The sequence below is a fragment of the Crocodylus siamensis genome, chromosome 12 (genome assembly GCF_052110815.1).
Source record: "Crocodylus siamensis isolate JL-2025a chromosome 12, ASM5211081v1, whole genome shotgun sequence".
NCBI lineage: Eukaryota > Metazoa > Chordata > Crocodylia > Crocodylidae > Crocodylus > Crocodylus siamensis.
In genome coordinates, this window is record NC_143406.1 from 21813944 (window position 1) to 21829828 (window position 15885).

The following is a 15885-nucleotide window of genomic DNA, read 5'->3' on the forward strand; positions in this document are numbered from 1 at the left end:
TGTAAGGGTGAGGCCAGCCATGAGGCTGCTTACTGAGAAGTAGGAAGGAAAGCAGGCAAGACCCTAGCAGATCCTCTACCAGACCTTTGGCAGCCCACTAGCAGCTGGACCATCAGTCTTCAGGGCAAGGAGATCTGCAGCCCATTGCAACTTATTCTGTGAAACCTGCAGATGATTTTGCTCCTCGCATTGGATCTCAGTGCCAGGTAGGGGTGTGTGTGTGTGTGGGGGGGGTGTCTCACACTGTGTCAGTGTGGTATTTCTAGGGGGGGGGGTCTCACACTGTGTCAGTGTGGTATTTCTAGTAATAACTGCATTAAAGAGTGAACAGGTCACAAGTTGGAGGGGAGAACAGGCACAATGACAGACCCCAATCAAGAAATCTGTGAGATGGTCTGAGTCAGGTCCTGTTTCATCCCTACACACAAGACTCTCAGTGGCTAAATTCCCTTTTTTTTAATTTCAATGAAGAGAACATCCCTTGTACAGGTCCAGTTAGAGCTGTGTAGAGCCACCCAAAATTAATGGGGTATGTATGCACTCTGATGGCTCCCCTAGAGTGGCTCCTGTCTATTGTTAAAATTTCTGGTGACAGAAGCAGCCTAATGAAGACAAAGACTAAGAACAGCCCAGCCATATGTTTTCCTACTCCATTCAGCTGCTAGAAGAGCCAGTACAGGAAGCGTGATGTCCATACCGATTCTGTATTCCCCAAGAAGCAGATCTTTGGCAAGCCTGATACTATGGGTCCTTTCTCTGGCAAATCCACCTCTCTTCTTAGCATTTACAGGTAAGCTAACAGCACCAAATTTATGTTCAGGAAGAGCTGGTAGCTCATAGTTGAGGTTGCCTGACACTTTCCATTACAAAATCCTGATTTTGTTTATTTATAAATTTTGCCAACTTTTAACTGCTCAGGCTGAGATTTCCCAGGCCATCTGCCTCAGACAAACTCTCTCTGGCAAGTTTAGGAAAAATTATTATTCAGTTAGCTGTAAGGTTATGTTTATGGCAAGATATATTATTTCTCCATTTTACAAATTCCTACAACTGTTTTGTTGAGAAGCTCTAGTGTCTTTATGCTTTGGACCAGGAACTTAACATTTAGTAAGTGTGTTGTTCCATCAGGGATGGGCTTTTTCTCATCCAATAAAAGCTCTCTCAAATTTGGTCAAGGTGCAAACTTCTAAAAAAAAAAAAATCACACCATTGTATGGTCAAGATAGTCTTGTTAAAGGCTTGCCACTAAGTTCTGTCTGTACTGCTCCATCCCCTACATGCAGACTAGCCTGAGCACATGTCAATCTCGCAAAGCACCTTTGTGTTAACTAGAATGCACATCTCATCTTCATGTTAGAAGAGAGATTAATGCTACATACAGGTCTTGGGCTTTCAGTGTTCCCCCTCCTGACATGCCAGTAGTGAAGAGGTGCAGGAAGAGGAAGCGGCACCCTAATTCACATATCAAATTATGAGGAGTGGGGCAGGTCAGGCACAAGGAGTGAGATGGACAACAGGATCAGTAATAGATGAAGAGTATAATGGGGGAAAGAACAAGAGGAGAAGCAACAGACACAGTGGCCAAGACAGACAAAAATGAGTTGTTATGATATTATGGGACACTCTGCTCTGCCACCTGCAACTGAACCCAAGTCCCGAGTCTCTATGTTCACATTCCTTTCCTGATAGCAAACAGCTCTGAAATCTATCAGCAAAGCATGTCACATACCCAGTCTAGTGGCTTGTCCACAGAGAGGATAACAGACTACCAGTGCTCCCAGTTACTCAACTGGTCTGTGCTACTGATCTAAAGGGTACAAACCTGTGGGTGACCAATACCAGGACTGGCACAGTTCCAGGTGATGCAATGCTTCTGGTTTTAATGCTTAAAAAGCATAGAAAAACAATTTTTAAAAAGAACCAAGCACTACACTATAGTTAAAGAGTGGTAATGTTACCAAGTCAGGGACACAAGTTTTAAGAAACACCAGAATTAATGCTGCCAGTATAACTTCATTTCAACTCCTTTATGCACATGCATTATGACAGTTTAATTACATGATTAGATACTATTTTTTCCAAGGGATTTTTTTCAAGATCCATCCATCCTGTTAAAGTGACCCAAAAACCAAGAAATAACTAGGATTATTCTTGCTTCCTTACTTCACCAAGGAAAGGCTTGAAAGATTTTTGTAGTGTGTAGGAAGAAAATGATATGAAGTCATTTTAGATCCTGCTAGTGGCACTCATTGCTTTCTCATCTTTAGAAGTCTCTAGACAGAGATTAAACACCTCATCAAGGACCAGGGTCCCAAAACAGCATTAACTGCAGATCAGCTGTTGCTCAACCGTGAGGGGCTGGACAGAAAGCCTACCCACTTTGGGAAGGAACAGAGAGGGTCCAAAAAAAGAAGGGCAGGCCAGTCCCAAAACAGGAGGGTGGGCCTCCCCTTCCCAAGTGCTGGGTGGCCCCAGATTCAGTCACTCTCCCCAAATTGGATACAAAGAATTGCCACCTCAAGGCCCGCTGCCCAAAGCAGAGCAACCCCAACAGGTATGTCAACCGAGCAACAGTTGTATGCATTGAGAGGGGAACCCCAAGCCATTTCGAGTGGGTGTACCAGTATCTACAAGAATACAAACCCTGAGGAAGTGGTGGCCCCCTACAGGACAGAAGTGATGGTATGTGGGAGAACCCTAATTGGGGAAGTGGACACCGGAGCCAGTGTGTCATAACCATCAGTCAGCACAAAAATATATGAAGCTAGGCCTTGCATGGCTATATATATATTTTAGTTAGCACAAGTTATTTTGGATCTGACTGCACCTCTGTGGCTTGCTGTTAGAGGACTCTGTGGTGGTATAACACATGCCAAAGAGCTGAAATCCAAAAATGAGAAAGGAAGTGATGTTCAGTACAACCCCAGCTAGCACAAGAAAAGACAGAAACTGGTTTAAAAGCTTTGAACTCCTCAGAGGAACAAATGCTGCGGGAAGGCTCTGGAAGCCACAGAAGAGGCCCTGCTTGTACTCTAGTGTAAAGAAATATAACTTCACCTGATTGGCTTGCAGCAGAAGGACATTATCTGCCACCATCCTATTCCTGCAAACTGCTGACATATTAACAGGGCACTTAGATGGAAACAAGGCAGCAAATACTCTACTTCTGCATCAACCTTTTTTTTTCATTTAAAAGGCTCTGAATTAGCAGATGTGGAAAGAGTTTAACACATCTATATGCCAGACTAAAAGCCATTTGGTAACAGAAGTTGAGCAAACCATGGGCTTGCAAGAGCTTCATTGATTTAATATAACGCAAATGAGTTAACTGACATTCAAGAGTGACAGGAGCCAGTTTACTTAGTGAGGAACTGTGCTGCTCATATAAAAGATATGCCCACCCTGGGATAGGAACCTCTTCAGTCTAGCAGAAGAGGTTCTTATCCCAGGTAATCAACATTTCACTCTTCTAAATGCTGACCATATTTCAGAGTTGTGAAGGTTGTGGGGGTGGGGTCCTCAATTACATTACATTGTCATCACATGGTAACACCTGGATCTTCAACCCTCAAAAAGACAGTTAAGCAAAGTGGCTTAGCGCAGAGCAGGTCCCTACTGCTCCCTTGCCTAAAAAGGGGAGAGGGCAACTAAACTTAACTTGGAATCAGGATTTCTTCACAACAGACACTACTGACTTCTCCTTCCAAACCAGCATAGATACTTTTTGTCTACAAATCAGATTCAGGTTAATAGCTAGGTAATGGAAATGACCACATCTATCCCTTGGAGCCTGGAGTCTGGAATTCTTTTAATGCTACATTTATTGTCTTCAGAAACCCAATTCCAAGTGTACTGTCCCAAATGGATTAGCTAGAGAGGGTAGCTGTTCTGTACTGAGAGCAGTGCAGGATGGGGAAAGAAACCTTAGCAAACAAGGTGCCTCTGCGGATGCTATTACTTAGGAGATACTGACCATCTAAAGTACGCCAGAATGTAGGGAAGGCCAGAAACGGACAGAGCCCCTTACCTAGGTCACACCTATGGTTACTAGCATACTAAAACTTGGGTTTGTTTTTGTTGATGCCAGGATTCCAAGTGCTAATCCAGCTTTGTGCATCTGCTCTTCCACCCCCCACTAACTGGGCAGAAGGGAAGAGGTGCTGATTACCAGTTACCAGACTCGATGCCCAAGATTCTTGTGTTGCTGGACCCTGGGACCACCCCTGTCCAAGTGAGCTAGGATTCTGTACTCAAACTAGGAGGCTACTGGCTGCTGACATGTGTGCTCCTCTATAGGGCATACTCACGCAGCCGGCAGATAGGGCAGTTGTTGGCCTGGTAGCGCAGGGTGTCAGCACAGGAATTACACAAGCACAGGTGCCTGCAAGGCAGGATGAGGGTGTCTCGCAGGTCAGACAGGCACACAACACACTCATTGCTGTTGTCACTGTTCTCATCATCAGAAGGCTGCAAGAGAGTTAAGAAACTATTATATAAATACAACTGCCAGGTATCCAAAAGAAAACACTGCAGCCCAGTGAGACACTTTCTGCCTAAATGCAGCTCATTCTCAACAGGTAATGGGGCTGCATGGATTTGCCCAGGTCTGCAGTGTTCAGTCAGACAGGGATCTCCCAGGGAAAGCACAACCCCAGAAGGCATCCGGCTGATGCAGCTGGCTCCTATGCCTTCCCACCTTGCCTGCTTTAACAGCACCAGGGCTAGGACAGGAAATCATGGAGCTGTACTTGGATCTCAGGTCTTAGCTTCTCCTTCCTCCCTTCTCCTGAGCTGCAGAATGAGAGGAGCACCCTTTCACTAGGAGCTTCCCCAGGCTCAGTTGAGTGCCTGTCAAGTCTTTTCCTTCATGGGGCTTCCAGAGGCCAGCAGGGAAGGGACAAGAGCTGATCAGCAAGGATCTGGGTTTTCCATTTGCCATGGAAAAATGCAGACTTTCTCCTCTAAAGGAAAAAAACCTGGGAAACTGTGGGTTTCCCTTTGCAGGCTGGAAGAGTTCCAGCCTGCTAGAGGCTGCCACATGCGAGTATGCACATGCATGTGGCAGCCAGGCAACAGTGGAGAGCAGCTCCTGCAGCTCCCTCCAGGTAAGTCTATATGGGGGGGCAAGAGGGGGGCATAGGCCATGCATTGGAGGGGCAATACGTGCCCCCCCCCAATTTCTGCACCCACAGTGGGGCAAGGGACTGCAGCTGGGCCAGGCCAGCTCCAGACAGGAGCCGCTTCTGCAGCCCAGCAAATGAGACCCGGCACAGAAGGGAGTTTGCCAAGGCGAGGTGCCCCCTGCCTGCCCAGCAGCAGCAGGAACACAACTCCACGTCACTGCCGCACCTCACCTTGGGGGCCATGGCAGCGCAGCGCTCCAAAGGGGGAACCACTCCTCCCAGCCATTACAGTGCCTTCTGCTGGAGCCTAAGGGGATTCTTCAGACTCATCCAGCTCCCCCTGTTGGAGCTGCATACACCCCTACTGCAGTGATTCTCAATTAGGGTTCCACAGCACCCTGGGGTGCCTTGAAATCCTTTCAAGGGTGCTGCATTATGTTAGCAGTTTGGTGCGTAAATATGATTCACCAGATAAACACAGAAATTGCAAAAAGGAATCCATAGTGTTAAAACATCTTGCCCTGTTGTGGTCTTTCTGAGTTCTTAACACCAGAAAAATTGCTCTATTATTTTTCCACAGTCAAAAACAAATTAAAACTAAGAGCTGGCATTTTCTGAGGGGTGCCTCAAGTCGAATGAGGGGCACTGTAAGCCTAAACAGATTGAGAACCACTGCCCTGCTGCTGATGACCTCAGCACTACATGACAAATCAGTGCCATTCTGAGTTCCCTTTACTAATGCAGGCTGGAATACAGATCACATTGCCGAATGAGCTGTAAAGGAGAATGTAACAGCACCTGCTCTTGCCAGAGCAGCAAGGCAGCCTACTGACCACACTAGCAATGCACACTGTGGATCATCCTTCCTCTTTCCATTTTACACTGATGGCCTAGTATGCTGGAACACAACAAACAGCCCAAATGGAACTGTACCCTAGGTGAGGGGTGACTCGTGCCTCCTGAGTCTGGGGAGGCACAATTTGTGCGTAGGCCAAAAGTCCAATATCTATTCCTATACTTCTATGCCATGGCTTTGTGTCCCCCCCCATGCTACTGGCCAATGTGGCAAAAAAACTGCCCTGTCCTGAGCGATGCCAAGTTGGCACGTGCCTCCACCCCTATACCCCCTCTACCAGTTGCCTGTGTACTGGGTTATGTCTGAAAGAGCTGGATCACAACACATTGGAAGCACAAAGAGGAGCCCTCAGCACAAGGCCCTCTAGGGGAGAAGGGACTCAGCTTTTCCTCTTTGGTGACCTTCATATCCCAGCTCCTCTACTTGCACACAGCACTGGAGAATTCAGAACAGTGGTTACAAAAACAACTTACTTTGGAGGAAACCCACATCACTCAGTGTTTCTCACCTACAGAGTACCAAATGCATGGATCCTCTTAGCACTACCTGAGGCACAGAAATCAAGTGACTTGATGAAGGCCACACAATATGCCAGAACCCTGAATGCAATCCCAAACTCCTCCACCTAAAGAGGGAGTTACATTCCTAGTTAAAGCACTTTCCACATACTCCACCTGACAAGAGTAATGCAACACAGAGTCAACTCCTCTACTGCTGCAGGGTCACAAAGTACTTAAGGGCTGCACTGCATGGATGGCAAATGGGCACAAGGGGAACCAGAACTCCTTGCAGTGAGGACTGAACATGCACATGCTTCTGATTTTAAAAAAACCCCATAGAGTGGGTCCCAGAAGCATATTTCAGATCACAAGTTGTGAATGAAGTGCAGAAGTCCACCCTGTTCTGTGGGTATCACAAGAAGAGGTGATTCTAAGGTTGTTTAGGAGGTAAAGGACCTACTTAAGTGTGAGGAAATGGGACAATGCTTTTGGCCGCTGAAGCAGTCCGACTGGAGCGGAGCTTAGAAAGGATATGAGGCAACAATTGCAGAGACTGGGACAACTCTCCTAACACATCACGTGCTATGAAAAGAAGCACCCTCGAAAACCAACTGGGAGTTAGTACTCAGCTCTCTCTAGCTGCTTTGAAAGTCCCAAGCTTGATGCATATTCTCAGGGGTCTCAAGTTGCTTAACAAAACATTTAGACCCAATTCACCTCAGTGTAACTATGCTGACTTCTTTGGTGTTCTGAAAGGAATGAGCCTGGGCTTCTACAACTACTGGAAAGGCCACTTCTTTGCTGATATGACTGAAAGAGGACTCTCTTCCTCCCCTGACTCCCCAATGAGCCACAACCCACATACAAACTCAAAGCAAAAGCTGACCCTGCCCCCCAAAACTGGGCACCCACCACATGGCTCTGAATGTAGAAAAGAAAGGGAGCTTGGTAGACGCTTCTACCTTGGTTTCCTGGTTGTTTTTGTTCTCGATGCCATAGATCTCCTGAAGCAGGTAGCTCACCCGATCCACCTAGGGAAATAAGAACCATGGTCTTAACTCTAGGTCAGCATCTCTGTTTGCAGCTATTCAGTTTCTATCACTTCACCAGACCCAAGTTAATGGAACAAATGGGAGGTATCCCGAGGTTCGGTGCTATAGGATAGGGGAACTGGCACTCACAGGGCCACGTGAAAGGTGCACCGATCTAAACAAACCATGCAAAGAACAGAGTTTGTGGTAAGCCATGATTCCCTCCTGCTGTACACAGCACAGTCTCCTATTCAGATGGAGCAGAAGAGTTAGAGCTGGGTGAGACAGCGACAGGACGGGGCCATTTCAAATGCAGTCAACAATGCTGCACCTCAGAATCGACAATGATTATTTCAGGTTTGAACCCAAGATTCAAGCTAGCTTTGACTGGATCTGCAGGCACTCAGCCCCTCTCAGGTTTAGGCCTTTTTTCTGTGAAGCATTATTAATCTTTATCTGAGGAAGGCTGTGCAGTTTTTCAAACCATCCTAGTACAAAAGTTGAATAAAAGGTCTTGCTTCTGAAGTACTTCAGTAATGCCCTGCCAGTATCCATTAACACGACCTACATGGTGGTATTTCATTGTCAGATACCATAACAAACCTACACCAATCACAGCTAAGACAAATCTCCCTCAGGCCTGAAACTGCTAATAGCTACATCATGCGAGAAAACCACTTCTATGGTTAGATATGTGGGGACTATGTTCTTTGAGTGCTGTGTACTTTAAGAGCTCACCTACCAAAGCACTCAAAGCACCCCTTGAGAGGGTTTCTGTAACAGACTCCGTTTTTCAACACTGCATGTGGGCAATTACTGGGATAATACTTGCAGGCAGGCAGACAGAGTTGGCAAACACAGTAACAGGTTATGGATTGTAATGCAGCTGCTTGTACATCCTTGGCTTTGTTCACATGCTCAACTTAATGTCCATCTACATAGCAACCTGTGGAGAAGTTGGGTCAGCAGCTGATGTCATGGCACGTTAGTCCACAGAGCCCTTGGACAGGATGGGAGGATACCCAGGTTCAGTTCATACTAGGGTATTTTTTTAGGTCAATTCCCAGATAGGAAAAGCCCTCACAGCACCAGGAGACAGCCAGGGGAAGAATCCCTTCTTCTGTATGTCAGGAAGGGTTGTGGGAGAGGAAGCTGGGAACCAAAGAAGGGAAAGGAAGAATCAGGAGTCAGAAGGAAGAAGAAAAGCAGGAACACCCAGAGCCACTGTGCTAGCAGATATAGTTTTACTCTCACCCAAACCTTCTAAGCAAGCATAAAAGCTCCTTAGTATTATATGCAGCCAATTAATACTGTGATTTGTTGATGATGCTAAACAGAGGTCTCTACCAAAATCAAAAAGTTTAGAGCAAGCCTCTTCTGGCCACCTGTGAAAAGTCTAGAGTAAGCTAGTGGTGGGGTGGCCCTTAGTAACACCCAGATTAATTCTTCCTGCACATGGGACACAGAAATGCTTTATTTTAAGTCCAGAAAGTGACCATTTGACACCATGCTGTAACAAGATGCAGGCAAAGTTGGATGATATCCATGCTGCTTGCCAGTTTAAAATACTCTGACTTGGGGGCCAGCAGCTTTAACAAGCTAATTCCATGGTCTCACCATTTGACTAAACATGCAGCTTACAGACCATCCACTTTAGGGCTGCATTTCAAAGCAATGAGGTCAGTAGTTGGGATTGGAGTGAAATCCTCCCTAGTGTCTCCCAGCTCTGGGCAGAGAGTTTTAGAACTATTGTGTGGAAACAGTCCCATTTACAGCTAGACATTTCAGAGAGGGCCCTGTTACAACATCCTGGTCCTCTGCACTGATCACAGTGTGCAAGAGTGCAAAGCAGTCAGCTAGGAGGGTGTACAGTGATGGGGTCACTGGCCCTTGATTCAAAACAAGATTCTACAGCCCATTTATAGAAATGCCACATTACAGTATCAATTAGGATTATACCATAATTAGAAATGGACAAAGCCCAAGGGATTAGGAAATCCACCCTTCTGCCACATGACTCCACCAAAAGACCTTCAGGCGTTAAGACAATGCCTGATTTCAGTCAACAGACTAAGAGCAAATCAGTTCAAATCATTACCTGCAGCCACCAAACCTTCCAAGAGCTTATGCTAAGCTATCAGAAGTTCTCAGAGAATATCAGATGGTTACAATGGCAGGGTGGAAAAAAAATAAACCTAGTGGTAGTATAAGAAAAGTTTAACTAATACACCCTCTCCTTCTCACCCCACCTTATTCCAAATAAGCAAACAACCTGCTTTATATCTTCTCTTTACACTCTGAGAAGTAGGCTGATGCCATATCAGTTCCAACCATATTTAGTGTTCTTACAAGAGTAGCTTACAAGTCTATTTTAAAAACCAGGAAACATTATGGGAGGGACTCCTGCAGTCCTAGATTTCATGAACTGCCAAAAAATCTACAGCAATAAGTGGGAAGGGAGAGAACTCTGCCTGAGAAGTGAGACACACATTATTTCAGGTTAGAAGTGGGCTAACCATACTGTGGTAGAATGGGAACTGCCCCAGAGACCAGTTGTAAGGAAACAGTCCTCCATTTTAGCAGACTGAAATACTGAGGGGAAGCTGAACACATGTAGTTTTAGTATATGCTGTAACAAACATTTATTTAAATAAATCACTGCCATGTCAGCTCTGCCATCAGCAAGCTTGGCAAGAAGAACAGACTTTTTTGTGAGCTTATGAAAGCAACATTTCTTCCTGCTTAAAATGAAGATGAAGATGATGCACCGCTGATTTCACTGTGTTCTGCTCCTTCAGAGCCGCAATGCAGTCTCATAGACAGAACCTCTCTCCTCTCCCCACTCTAGGTATGCCTCAGGATTCTCTAACTCACAAGAGATTACTTAGGATTCTCTTTTACTTCAGATTCTCCCTTTCTTCCTCTTCAGAAACATTCATTTTGCTTTCTGAGCTTTCTTTTTCTCACCGTCTGTTAAATGTATTCAAGAGCTGCAAATACAGGACAAAGAAAAGACCACATTTTAATACAGCCAAATGCAAAGTTATGCATTTGGAACAAGGTCTGGTGGCCATAACTAAAGAATGGGGAACTATATTCTGAAAAGCAGTGACTGTAAAGGATTTGGAGGTCATACTGAACAAGCAGCTCAGTGTCTCAGTGTCATGCTGTCCACAAATGGTATCAAATCTTTGGCTGTGTAAATAGGGAAGTAGTATGCTGAAACAGGGAAATGATTTTCCCTACTGTAGCATTGTTAAGACAAACACTAGAAAACTCTCCTGGTCTGGGGCCCACAGTTTACAAAACATTTAAAGACTGGGACATGCAAACAGAAGAGCCAAAAAATGATTTACAAGCTAGAGAAAATGCCTACAGTGAAAGGCTTAAAGAACCTGGCTGTTTATATTAACCATAGGAAGTCTGGGAGGTGACTTGACTACCAACTACAAGCACCTTCATGGGGAGAAAATGCTGGGTATTGAATCTAGCCAAGAAAGTTGCATTACAAAAGAATGACTGGAAGCTGAAGTCAGACCAATTCAAATGAAAAGTAATGCACACATAAACAGTAAGGAACAAAAACCACTGAAACAAACTACAAAAGGAAGTGCTGGATTTTCTATTTCTTGATGTCTTCAAATGAAAATTAGGTACCTTTCTGGAAGAGATGCTTTAGCCAAACAAGTTTTGGGGCTCAACACAGGTATGACAGGAGGTCAGACTTGATAATCCAAAAGTAACATCCACCTTACACCACATAGCCACAATACTTAGAGCAAGAACTGAGCTATGGAGAACCTGTGGTCCATCCTTCTAGCATGGCCCCCTCAGATGAAGTTATTTTCCTCAGTAATTGAATTTTTAAATGAACATCTTTATGGTAGCATGAAATAGAGACATGAATTCTTGAAATGTAGGCTTTTTCATATGGGTTCAGAGAGGTAGTTAGCTGTATTAGTCTGAGGTCAGGCAGAAGCTGAGTGGCACCTTAAAGACTAATAAGTCTTTATGACTAATAAATTAGCCTCTAAGCTACCATCTTGCCCTGTCTTACACATATGGGTTTAGTAAAAGAAAGCTCTTCAAAGTCAAGAAGACACCTTTTCAGAACATCTTCCACAGTGCTATACTGTGCTTCAGCCACTGACTCTGTGTTGGCTCCAACTACTCTACAAAATGGCCCAGATCTGATACAGATCACATAGGAACTTTATTTGAAAGCAAGTTTCCAAAATCTGTTCAAGTCAGAAGCTTATTGAGACCAGCTGTTTCAAAAGTAGCCAAAATCTAATTTGCTTTATTGTTAGGAAAGCTTCCTGGTGTGAGGCCTATAGTTTTCTTTATACTAGCTGGGCCCCTTTGTTGGCAGCCTCTACAGAAACAACAAGGTTTAAACGGGCCTGAGACTGAATTCCTCCCCTTCATTTATACGATCCCTCCTAGTCAAGGTTATACTGCTATTCCCTGGGCTACAGGTCAACAAAAATGAAAAGTTTTATATCCTACTGCAAGTCCCTGAGCAAACCATTTTCCAGAGCAAGTCTCTTGCCTTATGGTTAAATTAGGAAAAAGGTTCTCCATAAATCCCAGTCTTCCTGCAACTCTTGCAGAAGCAAATGCTGGCAACCCAGCCCAGAGAAGATGCATTTGATGACTGAAGATAAGAAGAGAAAGGTAGACAGCTATGTCAGTTCAAAGTCAGGAAGAAGTCAGGGTAGATTTGTACTTTATCGACTAACTAAATCAGAAGTGTATAGCATAAGCTTTTGTAAACAGAACGCTTACTTCAACAGATGCTATGAAAGGATCTTCTCATCTGCAAGGGATCCTAAGTATCCAATGTAGTTTTGTATAGACATCAAATCTATCCCCAGGTGAGTTAGAACAGCTCATTACTGGTTTTCTACCAACTCAGCTCAGCATCTGCCTCCTTCCAGGCCTTTTACCTCAGGTACAATCAAGACACCTTTATATGACATTTTCGGTTCTTATTACTCCGACCAGGCAGCATCCAAGCTGGTTCTGCCAAGTCACTCGGGACTAGCAGGAGGATGGACAAGACCTAGAAATAGGTCTTTTCCATCTCTGCTTTGTTGCAGTTTCTCCCAGGTTTACATTACCTGCATGTGGACTCAGTACCCACTCATTCAGATGTCCTAGGACTGCTCCTCAGATACAAGCAGCCAGTTGCTTTCCTTTTTTAAGTGAAAAAGGAAGCTTAACATATTGCACAGAAAAAAAACCCAAAAAACTACAGTAATCCCTGCATCATTTTAAAAAACCCAAAATAACACAGATGTGTCAAGGGAAAAGTAGTGGTGACCATGTGCCTAGCACTAGGGTGGCCAGACTGGGGCCCACAGTTACACTTTTATATCCTCTCTCACACAGCAAAGAGCTAAAGCAGGGGCAGGCAATTATTTTGGGCAAAGGGCCACTTACCGAGTTTTGACGAACTGCTGAGGGCTGCATTCCCCTTTCCAGCTCAGGGAAGCAGAAACAGCCCCATGGTCCCAGCCCAGAAGCCTCTGCTAGGCAGGGGATTCTGGTTGAGGGGCAAGGGCTGGGCAGACCTTGCTGCTGGGTCTGCCACTAGCTTCCTCTTGGTTCTACTGCCCCTGGTTCCTGTCATCTTTGACAGGCAGCTAGGAGCAAATAAATATTAATTTTCTAATTTTTTAGGGGCCCCATGGGCCAGACAGAATGGCCTGGCCAGCCGAATCCAGCCCCTGGGCCATATTTTGCCCACCCCTGAGCTAAAGGATCCAGAGTGGATTATGATCAAGTGAGCCTGTTTTAAACTTCTCAAATGATGCCCCTGACTTGCTGAAGATTTAAATACCACAGATATTTCTAAGGAACTGAGTGCTTTGGTGTTCAAGTGCCAAAAAGAAAGATACTAAGATACAGGAATGCAAATTAATGCAGAAGGTGCTATTCAGTGACACTACAGGTTGTAGGCTGCAATACTGGGGTATTTATTTGTGCAGCAACAGCTTCCATAATAAAGAAGAAAATTTCAACCCTGAGCTTCTTTATCTGGATATATCAGCTGAACCCATGGGCTCTCTGCCAACGTAGCTGTCTACCAACCACAAGTAGACATCCCTGAGATGGCAACAAATGCCTTTGCTCAAGTACTGGCTCTGAAAGGATATGAATATGGAATGCATACTTACAATTTGTTTCTGTTTCAAAGGCTTCACAGAGAAACTGCCATCAACGTGCTGGAGGGTGGAGAGAGATATACACATTTGTTAAACACTCTATATAGAAATATTTAAAGCAGCTGTGAGGTGGACTTAGATGCCCCAGCAGGACTAGTTCTTTCTTAATCCATCTGCAAGCATCATTTGACACACTATAGCAGAGCTGGTCATGCCACAGCTCATGAGCTGCATGCAGCTCATCAGCACAGTACTTGCAGCATTCTTAATTCTCCCAGGACCGCCAGCTCAGGCGCTAGGCTGCTGGGGCGGGGGCTATAGCCGAACTGCTTACCCTGGGGTGTGCTCCCCGCAGGGAAAGCCAGAACGGGTCGATGCTGCAGCAGTGGGGTGGGAAGGGTGAGGGGAGAAAGGGGGAGAGGTCACCTCCACTCTGGATTGCTCAGCCTCCGCCCACCCTACTCTCCCCCCTGGCCTCTTGAACTTCTGTGGAGGACTGGATGCAACTCCCAGGGTGACCAACTCTGGCCACCGCTGCACTATAAGAATAGAGACTGCATGCTACTTCACAAAATGCTGCAGCACTTGGGTTCTTTATGCATTTGCCAGGTACACAGAACATGCTGGACATTTCAAACCAGACTTACAGACAGATGGTCCTCACCTGGTCCTGGGAATGGTACTTTTAGCTTAGTAAAAAATTATAGCTCTCGGGATTTCTGCTTACTTAATAGTTAGTAATGTTATACCAGAAAAAATGCATCTACAACAGCTGCCCATCATGAGGGCCCTTCAGCCACCCCTCTACTCAGTCCTTCCAGGGCACACTGATTCTGTAATCAAGGCAACATGTACTCCAAGATGTTTGCAGAAGAAAACAGAAAACCATACTTTTGATTTCAGAGGAAATGGCCCCACTGAAGAAAGCTGTGGTTGTGTGTTCACCATTCAAAGATAAAGTTACACTAACTGGAGGTACAAGCGCAAAAGGTAGGCGCTGAGTATGGAAGGTCTTTCTTTATCTGCATTATCTGGCTTATAGTAAGGACATTATCTTACAGAGTTCAAAGGGAGCAAAAATCTCAAGAGACCCAGTGATAAGACCAAATAAAAACCTTTTCCCTGCAGTTTCACACAGCTTGTGTGGTCTCCTCTACAGACCTACAGGGAAGGGAGGAATCCAAGTTAATGTAATCAGTTACCTTGGGAGACTGCACTCCCCAAAAGCATTTATGTATTTTAGGATACCAGAAGTATATCCAACTACTCTGTAATAAACCTAAACATCATGGGTTCTTGCTTTATGGATGCACAGTACAGATAAGCAGCTTTAATTATCATGAGGAAACTGCTCCATTCACCAGAAAACAAAAGATAATGGAACATATATTAGAGCAAAATAATGTTGTCTGTACATTAATTCTGCTAATATTAAAACTGACTTTTCTTTTCAAATGAAATCCTGAAAGGAAGTTGTTCATCTGGGACCCCATCAGAAATGCCCAGAGATCATCTGCTAACTGATTCAATAACCACTAACCACTGAAAGGAACCTCTGAGGTTCACAAAGTTAGAATTCCTTCTGAATTAATTTTGCATTTGCAGTGACTTTCTGTGCATCCCAACTGATGCAGAGATCGAATGCAGAAGGTACTCTGACCCTACAAAAAAACAAGTCTTACAATGTGTCTGCACTGTAGCAGTAAACCCAGGAGATTTGGAGAAATATTCCAGCTGTTGGGTTCTCATCCAAAAGAAAAGCTTGCCCAGTGGTTCTCTAGCAAATCAAAACTGTCCTTATTTTAAAGCTGTCACTACATCACTGTAGAACAACTTCTCAAATGTGGGAAATTAACTAAGGACAAAGGGAGCTTCTGTCCCTGTGACTTGACTTCAACCTCAGCGCTTGTCTTTGCCTGTGGAGACCCCTGCCTTCCCTCAGTTTGTACAGTCAGGGTTTATTGAGATCCAAGAAGCAGTACACATGGGTTGGCAGGCTTTTCATTTTGTGTATGCACAAGTCATACAGCTTTCCCACAGCAACATGTAGGGTCTAACTGTCCTATGTGGACAGCATTATTGGTTTGTATTTGTATGACTTCTTAAGGCTACAGAGATGGGTTCCATATACATAACTGGCATGAAGGGAAAGCAGCTGCTATCAACTAAAATTATATCAGTTTAATAGAGTGCTTCAATTGGTGA

General features: G+C 44.8%; 1 protein-coding gene across 9 annotated transcripts in view; it reads right to left on the reverse strand.

Annotated features, from left to right (window-relative positions):
- MGRN1 (mahogunin ring finger 1) overlaps nucleotides 1-15885 on the reverse strand; it is a 154678-nt gene that overhangs the window by 15818 nt on the left and 122975 nt on the right. For all 9 annotated transcript variants that reach the window (XR_016438640.1, XR_016438639.1, XM_090023432.1 and 6 more), the window contains exons 8-10: nucleotides 13693-13740; nucleotides 7442-7510; nucleotides 4308-4467 (exon numbers count right to left, since the gene is read on the reverse strand). Coding sequence is in view for 7 of the 9 variants with exons in the window: in XM_090023432.1 (XP_089879558.1) it covers nucleotides 4308-4467; nucleotides 7442-7510; nucleotides 13693-13740 (277 nt within the window). In the remaining 2 variants the exon portion in view is untranslated. The remainder of the gene's footprint in view (nucleotides 1-4307; nucleotides 4468-7441; nucleotides 7511-13692; nucleotides 13741-15885) is intronic.